At 44.4% G+C, this 19,713-nt stretch overlaps 1 protein-coding gene across 2 annotated transcripts in view; it reads left to right on the plus strand.

Moving 5' to 3' along the window:
* PSMF1 (proteasome inhibitor subunit 1) overlaps nucleotides 1-19,203 on the plus strand; it is a 46,499-nt gene extending 27,296 nt beyond the window's left edge. For both annotated transcript variants that reach the window (XM_045445040.1, XM_045445041.1), the window contains exons 6-8: nucleotides 16,903-16,956; nucleotides 18,099-18,257; nucleotides 18,776-19,203. In XM_045445040.1, coding sequence (XP_045300996.1) covers nucleotides 16,903-16,956; nucleotides 18,099-18,257; nucleotides 18,776-18,827 — 265 coding nt within the window. In that variant the 3' untranslated portion in view covers nucleotides 18,828-19,203. The remainder of the gene's footprint in view (nucleotides 1-16,902; nucleotides 16,957-18,098; nucleotides 18,258-18,775) is intronic.
* The last annotated feature ends 510 nt before the right edge of the window (nucleotides 19,204-19,713 follow it).

The following is a 19,713-nucleotide window of genomic DNA, read 5'->3' on the forward strand; positions in this document are numbered from 1 at the left end:
GAAAGTGTGTACAAGTGAGTGGGGGAGGGGCAGAGGGGGAGAGAGAATCCTAAGCAGTCTCCATGCCTAGCACAGAGCTTGCTCTCAGGACTGTGAGATCGTGACCTGAGCTGAAATCAAGAGTTGGATGCTTAACCGACTGAGCCACCCAGGCACCCCTAAAAACACTTTTTTTTTCAACGTTTTTTAATTTATTTTTGGGACAGAGAGAGACAGAGCATGAACGGGGGAGGGGCAGAGAGAGAGGGAGACACAGAATTGGAAACAGGCTCCAGGCTCTGAGCCATCGGCCCAGAGCCTGACGCGGGGTTCGAACTCACGGACCGCGAGATCGTGACCTGGCTGAAGTCGGACGCTTAACCGACTGCGCCACCCAGGCGCCCCAAAACACTTTTAAAATAAGCAAGTTCAGCAGTGTGACAGGATACACAGTCAAAAAACAAAATCAGTTGTATTTCTGTATATTAGCAATGAACAATCTGAAAATTAAGGAAATCCCATTTATAATAGCCCCCAAAAGAAAAAATACTTAATAAATTTAACGGGGCGCTTGGATGGCTCCATCAGTTAAGCGTCCAACTTTGGCTCAGGTCATGATCTCATGGTCTGTGGGTTGGAGCCCCGCGTTGGGCTCTGTGCTGACAGCTCAGAGCCTGGAGCCTGCTTCAGATTCTGTGTCTCCCTCTCTCTCTGCTCCTCCCCTGCTCGTGCTCTGTCTCTCTCTGTCTCAAAAACAAATAAATGAATGAATGAATGAATGAATGAATGAATGAATGAACAAATAAATAAAATAAGATAAAATATAAAATAAAATAAAAAATAAAATTAGCTGCCAAGTGCTTTCCCCCTTAGAAACAAGACAAAGAGACCCTGTCTCACCACTCTTACTCAGCATAGTACTGAAAGTTTTGCCACCACATTAAGAATTAAAAGGATGCAGATAAGACAGGAAGAAATAAAACAGTTTATATTTGCAGGTGACATAATAGTCTACATGGAAAAATCGTACAGAATCTACCTAATCATAATCATAATGATAGTGTTCAGCAAGGATACCAGCTCAGGGCTCAGAATGAATGTGTGCTGGTAATTCTAATTGGATCACAGATTTAAATGTGAAGCTTAATACTACAACACTTTTAGAAGAACTCACAGGAGAAAATCTTTAGGATCTGGGGCTTGTTGATGAGTTCTTAGGGCACTAAAAGCATAGTCTGTAACAGAAAAAAATTGACAAATTGGACTTCATTAACATTAAAAACTTTTGCTCTGGGAAAGACCCTGTTAAGAGAATGAGAACGTAAACTACAGGCTGGGGGAAAATGTTTGCAAACCACACATGTGACAGAGCAGTCCTATCTCTAAGGATCCAGAACACTCAAGACTCGACAGAGTAAAAAACCATCCAATTAGAAAATGGGACGAGGATATGAAAACATACCACACTGAGAAGGATAAACAGATAGATGGCAGATAGCACATGAAGAGGTGTTCGCCATCATTAGCCATTAGGGAAATGCAAATTAAACAACATGATCCTTCACACCTAGAATAGCTAAAATTAGAAATAGCAGTGATACCAAATGCTGGAGAGGGTGCAGAGAAACTGAATCTCTTCTGCATTGCTGGTGGGAATGTAAAATGGTACGGCCACTCGAGAACATTGTTTGGCCGTTTCTTTAAGAACTAAACAAACACTAGTAAGATCTAGGAATTGCATTCCTGGGTGTTTATCTTAGAGGACCGAAAATTATGCCCACGCAAAAGCCTGTACGCAGATGTTCATAGCAGCTTTGTTTGTAATAGCCAAAAACAGAAACAGCCCAAACGTCCCTCAGTTGGTGAGTGGTTAAGCACCCTGTGGCACTGCTCGTGGAATACTATCTGCAATATAAAGGAGCGAACTGTTGATGCACATAATATTTAGGGTGGAGCTCAGGGTCATTGTGCTGGGTGGAAAAAAAAATTCCAAAAGGTCACACACTGTATGATTTCATTTATAGAACATTTTCGAAACGATAGTATTCTAGACATTCTAAACAGATTAGTGGTTGCCAGAGATTAGGAATGGGGGCTGAGGCAGGCTGTTGGGTATGATTAGAAAGGCAGGGGAGGTAGCATGAGGGAGCTTTGTGGTGGTATAACTTGGAGAAAACTGGGTGAAGGTACCCAGGATTCCTCCGCACTATTTTTCCAACTTCCTGTGACTCTTTAATTATTTAAAGATAAAAAATATTTAAAAATTTACAGCGTGCCTAGGTGGCTCAGTCAGTTAAGCACCTGATTTTGGCTCAGGTCATGATTTCATGGTTCATGGGTTCAAGCCCTGCGTCGGACTCTGTGCTGACAGCTCAGAGCCTAGAGCTTGCTCCAGATTCTGTGTCTCCCTCTCTCTGCCCCTCCCCTGCTCATGCTCTGTCTCAAATAAATAAATGTTTAAAAAAATGTTTTTAATTAAGAAGTATTTAAAACTTTAGATGCTGAGGGGCCACTTAGGTTCTTAAATCCCGGTATTTCTTGAGCTCACTAGGTGGGGAGCTCTAGATCTAGCCCCAGGTGCTTCATGAAGACCAGTGATGCCATCTGTGCCTGCTGTCATCACAGGGAGGGACAGGGTGCTAGGGAGCACATAGGTAGAGGAGCCGGAACCACTCTTGGTGTTCAGGGAAGGCTTCCCCTAAGGCAGGTTCCTAAAGAATGAGGAGGGTAGGAAGGTGTTCCAGCAAGAAGGCTTGTCCTGTGCAGAGCCCTGGAAGGATCGGAAGTGATTAGAGACAGGTGCGATGGGGGTGGAGGTGACAGGGCAGAAGGCTGACCCTCATTGTTCCTGCATACCACTCTTAGCGCCTGCCACTGGGTTCCCTCTTTTCCACCCTTCCCCCCCCCCCCCCCCCCCCCATATCAAGGAGAGAGTATTAAATGGCAGGCAGGAGCAGAGGCCTTGGAGGTGGGTCTAACTCTGCTTCTGCTTTCCCCACTACACCCTTCGGTTTCAGTGCATGTAATCAGTTTGTACCAATTCAGTGTAGTCAGCGCACCCTGAGTATGGAGGAAAACCCATTCCCTTTCCCTCCCTCCATTAGGTCTTTCTCAAGCAAACCTGTCTCCCAGGACTAGCACACTGAACTGGATGAGATGGTTGGAGAGGAGGTGGAGTGTTTAGGGAGGCTTTTTGCCGGTCACGCACCCCCCTCTACCCCCGATCCTCACCAGCCCCCTTCCTCTATCAGCACAGATGTCTGTAATGACACCGATTCCTTCGTTGAGCCCCCATTGAGCCCCTGTCGACTCCAGGTTGCCGGGCAACCAGCACTCACACTTTCACCTTTTTGTTTTTCCCTCAGATGCTGGATTTGGGGGTGGGGCCTTAGGGCAGGAAGGCCTGAAAGAGCCCCGGAGCCTCCCATCTGGCTGCTGCGGGGTGTTAATTAGCCCATCAGTGAACAGCGCGGCTCCTGCTCTGAGCAGGAAATGGCAGCCTCTGCCCCCTTCCCACAGGACACAGTCCTGTGTCTCACTGCTTGCCTTCCACACCCCCATCTAAGTCTGTCCCATCCCTGGAAACTTCTAGGCCAAACCAAAATAGGGTGTCTGTCCTAGCGTGGAAGGAGATTTGAGTGTGTGGGGACGTGTAGCTAGCGCTTGTCAAAGGATGCTGAGTCTGCCAGTTTGGTGCTGGCTGCTTCTAGGCCAGGGATGTACGTGGCAGGGACATTCCCTTGTGATGGAGACTCAATAGCAGAAAGTAGGTCTGTCCTACTCCTGACATCTCTAGGGAAGAGTTACTGAAAACAGCCCATCTGTAAGGGAAGGGTTTTGTGTGTGTGTGTGTGTGTGTGTGTGTGTGTGTGTGTGTGTGTGTTTATCTAAGCCTAACTTTTGTTGTTGTTGTCTTACAATTCTAACCCATTTCCCTTTGCCCCATCTGTCCTCAGTCAGACCGTATGCCCCAAATCCTACTCGCTGTTTTGAAAAACCAGTTTTCCCTATGCTTATCTGGCTTCACTAAAAATAAATCCTCAGATCTAAAGCTCTTGTCTTCCAAAATTCATTTTCAGTCCCAGTCTGTGTCTTTGCATATTTTTAATGTTTCTGATATTTTGTGTCGTGCATTTCCTTTTTAAAGTTTCATAATCTGTTTACTAAAGTGCCAAACATCTCTTTTTTAGTATCTGATATTATATTTTGCAGATATGCTGTAGTCTTGCCTAACCTCCATGGAGTATTTTAAGCATGTTCAGTTTTTCATCTTAAATAGTAAAGTTCTGTGCATCTGCATAGAGTTTTTTCCTTTTACTTCGTTGAGTTATATTTTCCATGCTGGCAGAGCTCAACATTTTTTAGTCTCAGAAACCCTCTTGAACTCTGAATTATTGAGAAAGAATTATTAAATTCTGAATTATTAAAGAGTTCTTATTTATCAATCAATATTTACCATATTAGAAATTAAAACTGAAATTTTACAAATACATATTTATTCATTCACTTAAAAAATAACAGTGGACACCTAGGTGGCTCAGTCAGTTAAGCATCCAACTTCGACTTGGGTCATGATCTCGTGGGTTCGAGCCCCACGTCGGGCTCTGTGCTGACTGACATCTCAGAGCCTGGAGCCTGCTTTGGATTCTGTCTCTCTCTCTCTCTCTCTTAAATATAAAAAAATTAAAAGTTTTTAAAAAACAATAATAAACCCATTATATATTAACACAAATAACACATTTTTACAAAAATACTATTTTCCCCCAAACACAGAAATTGCATGAGAAGAATGATTTGTTTCACTTTGCTGCAGACCTATTTATCGTTAGGTATGGAAGATAACTAGGTTCTCACTTCTGCTTCTGCATTTAGTCTGCAGGCAGTAATGTTTTTGTTGAGCCTTACCCTAATAGTTATAAGAAAAGAGAAGACTGGCTTAATAATGTTTTCAAATAATTGTGGATATTCTTATTTGCATTACACCAAAACTTGACAAGTGATAGTTTCTTGAAGGGTTAATTGTAGTGTGGAATCTGAATACCTAACAGCGAAGGTACGTTCTTGTACATTATTACGTTAAAATCCACTGGTCTGTCATGTCCTTTGGGTGGATCTTTTACCCATGTATGATATTGGAAGATCATGTATCGATCATTTGGAAAATATTGGTTCACTGAGTTAATGCAGATCTGCTAAATGCTGACTCATTATCCAGTATCAAAAAAGTCACATTCATCAATATTACTATTCTCATCACCATCAGGACTAGGAAGCCATCAAGCTACTGATGAATACAAATTTTCAAATCGTTAATTTTCACCCAAAAGCTTCAATTTTATCATTGGCAACAGTGTCAGTTGTTTGTCTTGTAGTAACAGGCCCACATTGTTTTGAGAAAATGTCTACTAGGTAGCCCAAGTCTGAATAATCATGGTTTGTCTGTCAGTCATTCTTTCAAGTTAAAATGGTTTTCCATGAAAAAATGGCTAGTTGAGCTAGCAACTTAACTGTGAAAGTATTGGTAAGTGCCATTGTACTTCTTTATGCAGAAGTGCTCTATGCCTGTTTTCCCATTTCATCACAGAGAATACCAAGAAGAGGTATATTCAAAGATGGGAATTTTAGAACACTGGGTAATTTTTTACTGCTTCATCAAGGACATTCTAAAGTGACACGAGAGTTATGCAGCAGGTGACTGGTGAGGGAGGGTACACCCGACTGCTAGTTTAGTGTCCCTGCTTTGATTCATACTAAGGAATCAGTGATTTCTCTCACCGCTGCTTTTGTACCGTCAGTGCAAATGTCAACATGGTGAAGAAAGCAAATAGCTTCTAAGATGAAATAGCTTTGATCTCATGGACCCCCTGAAATGAAAGAGTTTCAGGGACCCCTAGAGTTCTGTGGAGAACATTTTGAATCCTTTCTTTTTCTTTTTTTAAAATGTTTACAAGCCCTTTTAGATATTCCCTTTTGTTGAAGAGTCTTTCAGATCTCTTACCCATTTTTATATTCGGTTGTCTTACCTTTTTATGATTTGTAGGCATTGTTTGTGTATTCTGGATTTAAGTCCTTGGTCAGATACATGTATTGCAAATATTTTCCCTCTGTGGTTTGTCTTTGCACTCTATCAGCGGTGTTTTTTAAATTAAAGTATTCTTAATTTTTATGTAATCTAGCTTATCAATGCTGTCCCTTTATGTTTGATGTTCTTTTTGATGTTTGAGAAATCTTTGCCCTACCCCACAGTCGTGGAAGATTTCTCATATATTTTTTCTAGGAGCTCTGTTGTTTTACCTTTTATATTTAGATCTATAACCCATTTGAAATTAATTTTATGCGTGGTACAAGATAGATTGATGTCTTACTATATTGAATCCAGTTGGTACAGCACCATATTCCAAAAAGATTTATCCTCTACCTATGTCACCTTAATAATTAAATTTTCAATTTTTATTAGTCATGAAACTATTTCCTTTTTTTTTTTTTTTTTAGTGTACATATTTAGTTTGAGAGAGAGCAGAAGCAGGAGAGGGGCAGAGAAAGAGGGAGAGAGAATCCCCATGCAGGGCTCAAACTCACCAACTATGAGATCATGACCTGAGCTGAAATCAAGAGTCAGATGCTTAATCGACTGAGCCACCCAGGCAGCGCCCGTTATTCCGTATTCTTAAAATTTGCCCTCATTGTCTTTCTTCTTAGAGGCAAATGATCTTGATCTCTTTGGTTTTTCTCATGTATGGCAAAGCTAGTTCAATAATAATTATTCAGTCACTGCTTGTTGAGTGCCAATTATTGTAAGTCACAAGCTAGGCATTTCATCCATATGCGCGTATTTTATTCTCTCAACCCCATGAGATGGGCAAGGGCTCTCCTCATTTTACAAGTAAGGAAACTGAGGTTCATGTATAAGTAATTTGATCACAACCAGTAAAAAGCAGTTGTGATATAATAATAGAATATTGGCTACCACTTCTTGAACTTTTTATTATGTACCAGGTGTTACACTCTTGTAAACATCCTCGTGTGATACCTACAACAACCTCGAGAAATACTGTTGTCGTACTTTACAGGAGAGAAAGCTAAGGTGTAGGGATTTCATGACCTACCCCAAGTCACACAGCCATTAGATGGTGAAGCCAGAATTTGAACGTGGGTCTAACTCTAAAGCCTTTGCTTTTGCCTTCTTACAATTTCTCGTTCCCAAGTAAGTCTGTTTAAGTGTTGCTTATGTGTCAAGCACTGTACTGGGCACTAGGAATACATGATGGGGTGTGGACCCAGCCTTGAAGGAGTTCGCAGTTGATCCCCCACTGATTGCCCTGTTCATTCCAGATCATAAGTCCTTTAAAAACAATGACAACTATTTTCTGAGGTCTGCTAAAGCACAGAGAAGGGTGATTATTCTGAATAATATTCTGAAGGATTGAGTGGCACAAGATAGAAGGAAAGGCTTCACAGAGATAATGCCTGATGAGCTAAATTCTTTAGGACTAATAAAAATTCTGTGAGATTGAAAGTAATTGGCATGTATGGCTGAGGGGACAGTGGGTTTAAATGAGGCTCTGAAATCATCTCATGCGTGTGTATGTTGGGTCAAGGGAGAGAGTGAGGGCATTATATTTGTACTGGCATGTGAAAGGAGAGTAGGTGAATGTGAGGACCACATCACAAGGGGCCCCATGTGCTAAGGAGCTAGATTTGATCCTGGGTAATGGGAACCATCAAAACATTTGGGACAGAAAGCAGTCTGGTTGGGACCCCATGAACCACTGACTTTTTTCTGTGGAGGAATCCCGGTTAGGTTCTGACAACTAATGTGGTTAATATTTAGCAAGTCTTTACTGTGTGCCAAGCAGTTACATTAAGTGTAAAATATAATCTCTTAATCCTAACGAAAATGAGATAGATGCTTCTATTCCCATTTTATAGAAAAGAAAACTGATGCACAGAGAGGTTAATTAACTTAGCCAAACCAACATAGCTCATAAACATTGGAGCAAGATTCAGCCCTTAGTATTTCCTTCTTTTTTTTTTTTTTTTAATGTTTTTTAATGTTTATTCGTTATTGAGAGATAGAGACTGAGCATGAGCAGGGGAGGGGCAGAGAGAGGGGGAGACACAGAATCCGAAGCAGGCCGAGCCGTCAGCACAGAGCCCGACGCGGGGTTCAAACTCACAGACCATGAGATCATGAGCCGAGCCGAAGTTGGATGCCCGACTGACTGAGCCACCCAGGCGCCCCTAGTATTGCCTCCTTGTAACACATGTATCAGCAGTCGTTTCAAAAGAAATGATCGTTTTGGATTGTTCCGAGAATAAAGAGAAAGTGGTATGGTTGGAACTCAGTAAACTTGGGGGTGGAGAATAGAGAGATCGGTGATGACACTGGGGGTGAGCAAAGGCCAGGGCATGCGGAGTCTTGGGGGCAAGATCAAAAGCAGTAGGGATCCCTGGGAGGGACTTCATACTGTTTATGGTTTATTTTTGAATCACTCTGGCTCCTTTGTGGAGAATGGAGTATAAAGGTCCAAGAGCAGAAACAGGAAGGTGGCGCCAGGCGCTGACCCGGGCACCCAGGGAACAAACAACGGTGGTGGGGGGGTGAATGGTGGCAGAGACGAGGCAGATGATCTGGGGTATGTTTGGAAGTATACCTGATAGGACTTGCTGATGGGTTGGTTTAATGAAGGAGAGACAGATCCAGGATGATGCAACGCTTTTGTGTTTCTTAGCCTAAGTCATCCCTAACTTGGGGCTACCATAGCTAACACCTCAGTGAACATACTTTGAAACTTAGAGCACATCTCTGAATGTTTCCTTAGCATCTGTCGCTGGAAGTAGAACCAAACAATTGTATTCGTTGGCATTCCCACCGTGTTTTGATGCTGTTTCCCTATCCTTGCCATGTTGCTGGAGTTGGTCTCCTTTTTCTTTTAAATTGTTTAGAAAAGCATCACCCCCGTAACATTTGTGAGCTAACTGAACCCAAAATTAGTTCCTTGTTTTTGTAGGACTTGAGCTCCCCATTCCTCATTGGCTGTTGGCTGAGGGCCTCTCAGCTCCTTAAGATTCCCTACGTCTCTTCTCACACGGCCCCCTCCGTCTTCAAAGCCAGCGATAGTATGTCAAGTCCTTCGCATGTTTTGACTCTCCCCTTCCACCTTCTCTTCTGCTGCCAGCTAGAGAAAGTTTTCTGCTTTTTAGGGCCCATGTAAGTAGATTAGCCCATTCATATAATCTCCCCTTTTTGAAGTCAACTGTGCAGTATTACCTAAAACAATCGCAGGAGTGATTTGTCATCACATCACAGGTTCTGGGGAGTAGACAGTGTGGAATATTGAGAGGGGGCCATTTCTAGAAATGTTACCTACCATAGTCTACCGTCTGGCCTCCCAAATGCAAAATACATTTCCCCTCCCCTCCCCATCACCTTCGGGGTAACGTGTACCCATTACTACATCAGCTGAGTGTAAAATCTTACCTGAATTTCATCAGCTTGCAGAACTCCAATCTCACCTTCTGAATCCTCCAAGTCAGGTGCAGTTGAGGCTTCTGAGCACAACTCCTGTCTGTTGATCAGAGAAGCAGGTTGTCCCCATCATACAGTGGTAGGACAAGCAGAGGATAACATTTTCCGATTTCTTTCTTTTTTTTAAGTTTATTATTTTTTGAGAGAGCGCATGCAGGAGTGGGGGAGGGGCAGAGAGAGAGAGAAAGAGAGAATCCCAAGCAGGCTCCGCGCTGTTAGTGAACTGTGAGCTCATGACCTGAATGGAAATCAAGAGTAGAATGCTTAACCAAGTGAGCCCCCGGGCGCCCCCCCAGTTAACTGATTTCTGACAGAAAAAAAACATGTGCACAAAAGTCACCAATTACACCATCATTTATAGTTACACCTACCAGAAGCAATACCAATACATACAGTAGAAGGTCAAGTAAATTTTAAAAATTTGCTTCACTTGAGTGATTACTTGGTCATTAAAAATGTCAATAGCAAAGACAGACAACTTGGGAAATACAGGACATAAGTGGAGGAAAACAGTGGGATCTAAATTGATAGCATTGTAATTTTATAAAAGCATGCTTATGAAAATAGACAAGAAAAGAATAGCAAAAAGAATCATGTTAGATTATGGTGACATCTTTCTTACGATTTTTAAATTTATGCATATCTGTTTCTTTTTTTCTTCTAAAAATATTTGTTTTCCTAGCCCAAATGCGATACTTCCCACCCACCCTCCATTCCCAGTTCACCTTTGAACTCACAGGGTATCCTCAGCAGGGGGAAAAGAGAAGGTTCAGGGCTCTGCTTGCTCAGAGCACTGTAACTGCTGCCATACGTGTATATGCACACACACTCTTGTCTACTGTCCTCAGCATCTCCACGTTCCCAGTCCTAAATTTCTACGCTTAGCAGAACAGAGTAAATAATCCTAGGCTACCAGAATTTCCCAGCGGAACTTGTACCCTGGCAGTCTTAGTCATTGGTGTTCTCCAGACTAGCAGAGTCCAGTCACGTTTCACTCAGCTTGTGAAATATACCGAATCTCAAGTCCCACTCGTGATCTTCTGGATTAAAACCTGCCCTTTTCTTGCACTGCTGGTGGGAATGCAAGCTGGTGCAGCCACTCCAGAAAACAGTGTGGAGGTTCCTCAAAAAATTAAAAGTAGAACTGCTCTACGACCCAGTAATAGCACTACTAGGAATTCATCCAAAAGGTACAGGAGTGCTGATTCATAGGGGCACATGTACCCCAGTGTTTATTGCAGCACTTTCAACAATAGCCAAATTTTGGAAAGAGCCTAAATGCCCACCCACTGATGAATGATAAAGATGTGTTTATATATACAATGGAATACTACTTGACAATGAGAAAGAATGAAATCTTGCCATTTGCAACAACGTGGATGGAACTGGAGAGTATTATGCTGAGTGAAATAAGTCAGAGAAAGACAGATATCATATGTTTTCACTCATATGTGGAATTTGAGAAAGTTAACAGAAGATCATGGGGGAAGGGAAAGGAAAAGAATAGTTTCAAACAGAGATGGAGGCAAACCATAAGATGCTCTTAAATACAGAGAACAAACTGAGGGTTGATGGGGGGGCACGAGAGAGGGGAAAATGGGTGATGGGCATTGAGGAGGGCACTTGCTGGGATGAACATTGGGTGTTGTATGTCAGTGAGAATCACGGGAATCTACTCCCGAAACCAAGAGTATACTGTATATGCTGTATGTTAGCTAACTTGACAATAAAGTATATTTAAAAAAAAGAAAAGAAAAGAAAAGAAACCTGCCCTTAGCCAGATCCCCCACTGATGCATCTGCACATCACAGTTTGAGTAGAACTGGGTGGTCCAAACAATGCTTGGCAGCACATACGTGGTACAGCACTGGACAGCACTGCAAAGGCTTTGAAAACAACTGACATTGAAACCAGAACTTGGATCCTGAAGCCAGCTATGTTGATTGCCTGCTAAAACAGAAATATCAGGATTCTTCAGAGCCTCCAGGATACAATTCTAAATTACTGGGCATACAAAGAACCAAGAAAACTTCAACTCACACAACTCACAAAAAGGTAACAGGTGCCAGCACCGAGATGACACAGATGTTGGGATTATCTTGACAAAGACAGAAAGCAGCTATTATAAAAATGCTGCAAGAAGTGAGGGCAGACTGTCTTGAACTGAACAGAGCAGCAGGTCTCAGCAAAGAAATAGCAGGTACGAAGAAGAACCAAATGGAAATTTTAGAATTGAAAAGTAAAATAATCAAAACAAGCTCACTGGATGAAGGCATATCAGAATGGAAATAACAGAAGAAAGAGTAAACTTGAAGACCAAGCAATAGAAATTATCTTGTCTGAACACAGATTGAAAAATAAAGTTTCAGGGATTTGTGGGACAATTATAAAAGGTCTAACATAGGGGCAATCAGAGTCTTAGGAGAAAGAAGACAGTACAGAAAAATTATTCGAAGAAAATAAGGCTGAAAACTCCCCAGATTTGGCAAAAGACATTTTGGGCAAAAAACCCACAAATTCAAAAAGCTCAGCAAACCCTAAATGGATAAACCCAAGAAAGTCCATGTGCAAACTTATAATCAAACTGCCAAGAACTAAAAATGAAGAAAAAAAAAATCATGAAAGCAGCTAGGGAAAAACAATGACTTGCCTATAGAAGAATAAGAACGTGAACAATTGTGGATTTCTCATTAGAAATCATGGAGACCAGGAAGAGGTGGACAGATGTTCTCAAAGTATGGAGAAAAAAGAATTGTCAACCCAGAATTCTGTATCCAGCAAATATTTCACTTTATTTCTGAAGGATATTAAGAGTTCTTAGTGAAAGGAAACTAAGAATTCATAGTCAACAGCTTTTCTCAAAAGGAATTGCTAAAGGAAGTTCTTCAGACCGAAGGGAAATGATACCAGATGGAAACTTGGAACATCAGGAATGAAGGAAGAGCAATAGAAATGGTAAATGTCTAGGTAAATAGAACTGTTCTCTTGAATTCTCTAAAATGTGTTTTACAGTTGAAAGCAAAAATTACACATTTCACTTTATGTCAGTATAATAGGGAGCAACTGTAACATAGAGGAGAATGAATGGACCTGTATATGCCTTCTATGGTCTCTGCCTTCTACTTGAAATGGTAAAATACTGTTTCAAAGTAGACTGAAGAGGTTCAGTCTGTATATTTGATCCCTCAAGCAACCACTTGGAAAAAACTCTTAAGAAGAGATCGAGTAAAAAATACTAAAATTGAATAAAAAGAAAGGAAACAGAGGAATGAAAAACAGAGGGAACATTTGGAAAATGAATAATAAATGGTAGTAGCTATAAATCTAAACCTATCACATAAAATCACATTAAATGTAAATGGTCTCAACACATCAATTTGAGCATGGATGGGTTTTGATGTTGGGCAGACCCAGGATGAATACTGTATTGGCCACTTACTACCTATGTGGCTTTGTTTAAGAAACCTTGCTTCTGAGCCTGTTTCCTCACCTGTAAAATAAGAATAAAAATCATATGTACTCAGAGGGCTGCTGCAAAGGTGAAATATGATAATGTATATAAGGCGCTCAGTGCATTCAGCTGTTAAAAAAGGAGAGACACATATTTGCTCTCTATGCATAGTATTTTTGGAAGGACATACAAGAAGCTGGTATCTTAGTTGTCTGTAGGAAGACCTGGTAGGCTGGGGAACTAGGGTGAAAGGGAGAATTTTTGCTTTTGTGGGCCCACAGTCTTTTATGTACAATTCTGGTATCAAAGGAGCTCTGAGGGGCACCTGGGTGGCTCAGTCCGTTGAGCGTCCAGCTCTTGATTTCGGCTCAGATCATGATCCCAGGGATCGAGTGGGATTGAGTCCCGTGTTGGACTCTGTGCTGAGCATGGACCTTGAGATATATTCTCTCTCTCTCTGTCTCTCTCTGTCTCTCTCTCTCTCTCTCTCTCTCTCTCTCTCTCTCTGTCTCTCTCTCTCTCCCTCCCTCCCTCTCTCCTCTCTCTCCCTCTCTCTCCGTCCTTCCCTCCCTCCCTTCCCCTCCCTCCCCCTCCCTCCCTCTCCCTCCCTCTCCCTTCCTCTCCCCCTTCTTCTCCCCCTTCCTCTCCCTTCCTCTCCCCCCGCTCCCCCTTCCTCTCCCATAAGATTGGTGCCAAACCCTGTCCTGAAGTGGCATGAAGCTCCTCATACATTCATTTATCCCACTTACATATGAATAGGCATTCGTTTTGCAGAAACATTAGGGTATTTGTTACAGCCCGGGTGCTGCTTGGGAGTGTTACACAATGTAAGTTAGGTACACCCATCTGACCTTTCTAAATCTGAAGAATTCTGAGTTCCAGGACACATCTAGCCTAAGATGATGGACCTGTGGGTCTTTTATCAGTCTTTTGAAACGGGTAGATGCATTACCTGTTGAGGAGATTACATTTTCAAAATTAGTTTTTTTAAAACTAAATTAGTACAGGGCAGGCTCTTGGTAAATAGCGGCGGTGGCTGTTACCCACTTCTTCCAGGCCTTGCCTGGCAGCATGTCTGTCTGTGCCCGCTGCGGCTGTGTCATCGTCAACAGCAGGCCCTGTGAGTGTTACTTCTTAGATTCCAGTCTTCTTAAAAGACTGAGGTGCAGAGGTTTGTGACAGACCCCTGCCAACCACCTAGATCATCCTCCACCCAGAGCACAGGGCCCGTCTTCTGCTCTCCAGTCCCGAGGCCTTTCCACATCGCCAGACCGTGTAGCTGTTAGAGTGGTGTCAGCGGGATTTGTGTGCCCAAGAGAGGAGTGGGTGTCGTTTTTATCCAAGAGGAGAGGGAAGCACAGAAGGAGGAAATCGTGTGTGTTCGGGATCACCTTCAAATCCTTTCGGGGGGCCCTGTTGGAGCCGGGATCATATGGTCATGTGGGCCCAGGCAGGCACTTTGGCCTACAGCGTTAGTGTATAACACTCTACTTCAGCTGATTATCAGTTGAAGGAGGGGCTTGATTTCAGAGACCTTATACAAAAATCAGCTTTATTTTAATCCCTGTAGCCTCATTCAACATATTCTGGACTGAGACTTTTTTTTTTTTTTTTTTTTTTTTTTTTTGAGACATTCCCCTCAAAAGAACGGTCAAGAAGAAATTACAGCCAGGGGGACTTGCTGGACTGAGACTAAATTTTTTTTTTTTTTTTTTTTTTTTAATGTTTAAGAGAGAGAAAGAGTGCAAGCAGAGGAGGGGCAGAGAAAGGGGGAGAGAACATCTTAAGCAGGCTCCACGCCTAGCATGGAGCCCAACATACGGCTTGATCCCACAACCCTGGGATCATGACCTCAGCTGAAATCAAGAGTCAGTCACTTAACCAACTGAGCCACCCAGGGGACCCAGGACTGAGACTATTTTAAAATGGGTTCTGAGCATGTGCATAATAAATTCGCAGAAGTGTGCGTGCAGGTGTTGCAGCGAGATTGTGGTAAGTGTTGAGTCAAGGGATAGGCTGTGACAATTTCAAGTACACAAATGGTTGCCACGGGCCTGGCAGCTGCCTTTTCCAGTTTCTCTTCTCTGTTCCTTCTCCCTGCCCTGTCCCGTGCTCTGTGGCCCAGGAGAGAAAAGGTGAAAAGGCTATGTGTTTCAGGAGCTATAAGGTGCTGTTCTCCTAGGCATTTTTATGGCCATTAGAAGCCCCTTCTGTTTGCTGACCTATAGTGGACCATTTCATGGAGATACACTCGGTGCTCTTCAGCATCCCTGTCCATCCACAGTGTGGCATGATGTTAACAGAGGCCACCAGCAAATTTGAACTAGGACTTGGGAACAGTCATCTACATCAGGAAAAATTCCTTCCCTTGGAAACCTAGCCACATCCACCTAAAACACAGTATCCTTTCCAGCATAATAGGTAGAACTGACTGAAGAAGCATCTCCTTTTGGATTTTTTCCCAGTTCTTTAATTAATGGCTTCTTACCTGTAAGTGTATATTAGCTGCTATTTACAAGGCTCTCCTGAGGTCTGGCAGGAACCCCCACCCCCTCCAGAACTGCAAGGTTTGTATTGCTTGCCAGGTCTCCAAGCAGGTTCCAAAGCACACTTTTGCAAATTTTAAGTATTTTTTGTTTTGTAGGAAAAAACCAGAAAAGCATAAAGAAAATCATCCCAGGAGTAACTGTCACTCTGTGCTCCTTTCAATTTTTATTTATACATACACGCCCCTGCACACATTTTTCACAGTTGATTCCCTGGGCTATTCCTAGGCTATCTCTTCCCCCCCCCTCCCCCCCCCACAGTTAGCACTAGAGCATAAGCATTTTTTCACATCATTTTATTTATTTTATTTTATTTTATTTTTAAACGTTTGTTTATTTTTGAGGGAGAGAGAGCAGAGAGAGGGGGGGACAGAGGATCCAAAGCAGGCTCTGCGCTGACAGCTGCAAGCCTGATGAGGGGCTCAAACCCATAAACCGTGAGATATGACCTGAGCTGAAGTCAGACACTTAACCGACTGAGCCACCCAAGGCTCCCCTTTCCATATCATTTTGAAACCTCTGAGAACATTGTCTCCACAATTGCATTTAGGGATCCACCATAAAGTGCCTAACTGGTCCCTACTTAGGCCAATTCCAGTTCCCTTGATTAAAGTCTTTATGGTGATATTTTAATTTGAATTATGTATTGTTTAAGATAAATGCCTAGATAAGGAACTATTGGACCAAAGAGTATAAAGATATGTTAAGACTTTTCTTGAAAGACACAGGTGGTTTGTATATATTAGACAGTACAGAATTGCTTTCCAGAAAGGATGCTCTCATTTATGCTCCTAGCTCATGCATTCCCAGTGAGAACAAAAGTGGATTCTTGGTGTAGAGGTGAAAAAAATCTTACAGGTTACAGTGGTTTGTGGCCCTCCAGTGGGCAGCGCATAAACAGATACACGGTGTCTGTGGGATCGAAATGTCGTGGAGAGGCCATACTGTTCTGGCTGTGTGTAGACACCCATCTTATTCCATCCCCGGAAGCTTTTAAGTCTTAGTCTTGGAGTTTGGGTTTTGTTTTTAGGATATTTTCTAATCTGAAAGTTCTTGGTTCGTGATACAAAGTTTAGAAACTTGAGAAAAGTGTAAATAAAATAAAATTTATCTTGAGGTTACTAACCACTGTCAGTACGTTTATTTTCTACAGTATTGAGGTCTTCTTGTTTTTAGCTTTGTGTTCAACTCTTTTCAATATTGCCCTTGTAATATATTAGTCTGTGCCAAAGACCACTTTGAAATATCCCTCGTGTTATGGTCTCGTGCAGGGATTTCCCCTGTCCTCCATACCTGGGAGTGCATTTGTGACCCCACGGGCATTGGGTTCAAGCCCTCGGGAGCCCAGGTACCTGGCTGCTATGGGACTTGTGGTAATTGTCCCTTGTTTGTTTCAGGTGTGATCCCCTGGGCCCGTTTGCTGTCGGGGGAGAGGATCTGGACCCCTTTGGGTGAGTCCTGCCAGGGAGGGGGCAGCAACACAACTTACTCTTGTGACTTTTCAGCCTCAGCTCACCTTCTAATCTTAGAGCTTTTCGTCAGCCTTGTTTTGGGGTGAAGGAGGCTGCTGGGGCTGAGCGGCTGAGAAGTCACCGCCGCTGTTTCACTCTGCCGTGCCTGCAGCAGTGAGGGAGAGCTCTGCTGGCGGGGTGGGGGAGGCGCCGAGCAAGCCAGCAGACAACTCCCCTGTCATTAGCTGACCCCGCTGGCCCTGGCGGAGGACAGCAGCCTTCCTTGGATGGAAGGGTTTCTCAGGTGCAGGCTGAGGAGCACGTGGTGGGCGACAGACTGAAGGGCAGTTCAGGGCTCCTCAGCAGTCACCTCACTTGCTCAGGGGAGTCTCTGATCCCCAGTAGACTGTGTGTGTGGTTTCTGTCGTGCACCCAACAAAGTCACTACAGCCTAGCCAGGCCCTGTCTTCTCTGAGTGCTTCCGGGTAGATTTCAACCTGTGCTGCAAAGCGACCCCAACATGAACACCTCATTTTTAGACAGTGGGAAATCGCATGAGCCTGCAGTTAAGCTTGCACAGTGGCCGCAAAGTTTGGGGAACATCAGCTCACACATCCTGCTTTGAGCACAGGAGGTCAGGTGCATGGAACTCCATGAGGGACAGATGCTGTCAGGAGCCAGATTTGGGCAGTCCACATGCAGTCCTAGATCACCCTGAGGCGCTCTCAGGAAACTGCAAGAAAGCCATCATCCGGAATTGTCCCAATGCCATTACTAGTCCTTAGACCTAAAATAGTGCCCTCCAGAACCTTATGATGGTTCTCCGTTGACCTTGGCAAGTCCTGGCACCTGTTCTTGATCAAGTTGTCCCCCTTGGATGTAGAACATGGCAGGGATCTCAGTTTTGTGGGTTCGGGCAGCCTGGAAAGCTGAAAGGGCAGGCCGTACATGCCGGGAAAGGTGTGCTCTTGGGGTTCCTGTTCTTGCCCACTTCCTGCTGACTCTCAGGCAGCCGTCCATCAGTGTCTGCTTGAGCTCTCCAGAGTACATATCCCAGGCATTTTTAGTCCACTCACCTCCTTCGCCTCTCCTCCAGCAGCTCCTTGCCCCACCTGCTTACCCACCTTTTCTTCTTGCCTCAGGTGTCGGAGAGGTGGCATGATCGTGGATCCCCTGAGATCTGGCTTCCCGAGAGCACTCATTGACCCATCCTCGGGCCTCCCAAACCGTCTTCCTCCAGGCGCTGTGCCCCCAGGAGCACGCTTTGACCCCTTTGGACCCATTGGGACCAGCCCGTCTGGGTAGGTACTCACTCAGGCCCGCTGAGAAATAGGGCCTGATGGCAGCTCAGCTCAGCTCAGCGTTGCAGGAGCAAGCAGTCTGACTCTAGGTGCGGAGTCACCACTGGCTCCATCATCCCCCACTGCCGAGGGAGTGGAGCCTCCTCCGGGCCCCATGCTTGATGCCTCCCCAGAGCTCCCCAGCCCTCGGTGCCTCCCTTCCTCCAGCCCCCTCAGGGAGCACTCAGAGGAGGAGCTGAAGTTTTAAGTCCGTGTCAGGATGCTGGATTCTAATAGCAACACTTAGGGGTACATATTACTGTCCATATTGCATAGATGCAGAAATCAAGACCCTGGAAGATGAATTAACTTACCCAGGGTGGGAGAGTCAGGATCATGGCTGTAGAGCGTGTGCGTTTCAACCCCACAGAGCACCACGTCGTTCTGGAGGGCAGGCTCCCTCTGCTGAGGCCCCATCTGCCTGTGCGCCCCTGGCCTCGCCATCACTCCCAACTCACCAGCTCCTCTTTCCATTCCAGACCTAACCCAGACCATCTCCCCCCGCCGGGCTACGATGATATGTACCTGTGAAGGCCTCAAGAATGTAACATCCCAGCCTTCCCTCCACTCTCCTGGAGCTGCTGCCGCTGGCCCCGTCAGCAGCCGTGTTCTTGCGGTCTGGGGGCGAGGGACTCTGCCCATGTGTTTGCAGGCTGGCTGGGATTGCCTCCCCACCCCCTGTCAGAGCCAAGGCACCTGCTGCAGCTCTCCACCCGGCTGCGTATAGGTCCCAAAGAGCAGTCTATGTGTCTCTCTCACCACCAGCTCCCGCACACTTCTCAAGGGACACTCCGGCAACATATACCCTCGGCCCGATGCAGTCGCAGCTGCAGCGCTATAAGAACAGAACGCATTTTGGATGTTATTATAAGAACCAAATGTCAATACAAAAATCATGTTGCCAGGCTCCCACTCTTCTTTTCTGCGCAGCTCCTTCCATTTCTGAGACTTTAGAGTTGAAATCTTTCTGGGGCCAAATGACTCTTTTCCTACCCAGGGCCTGTTCTTGCTTCTCAGACACCTTCTCTTCATAAATTGCTTTTGCAGTGTGGCTACACAGACAAAAATGAGAGACTAGAAAGCCCCATAGGCCACAAGGAAGACTTTCACAGGGGCAGGCACATTGCAGAGAGACTGCATCATGCGGAGAAGAGCAGAATCCTCCAGTTCTGCGTGCCCGCACAGACCTGAAGGCTGATCTCATTTTTGCCACTAACTTACCGAGTTGACCCTAAGCAGGGCTCTCCCTTCCCAGGGCTTTCCTGCTGCCCTGGGAGGTGCCCTTCCTACTCTACAACATTCTGATGCCTGCCTCTGTGTGTGGCCACCTCTCAGAACTGGGCAAAGGAAAAGAATGAATTTTTGACGCTTTGTGTGGTGCTTACCTACAGGGTAACTCCGTGCCCCTTGGGGCCCA

The sequence above is a fragment of the Leopardus geoffroyi genome, chromosome A3 (genome assembly GCF_018350155.1).
Source record: "Leopardus geoffroyi isolate Oge1 chromosome A3, O.geoffroyi_Oge1_pat1.0, whole genome shotgun sequence".
Taxonomy (NCBI): Eukaryota; Metazoa; Chordata; class Mammalia; order Carnivora; family Felidae; genus Leopardus; species Leopardus geoffroyi.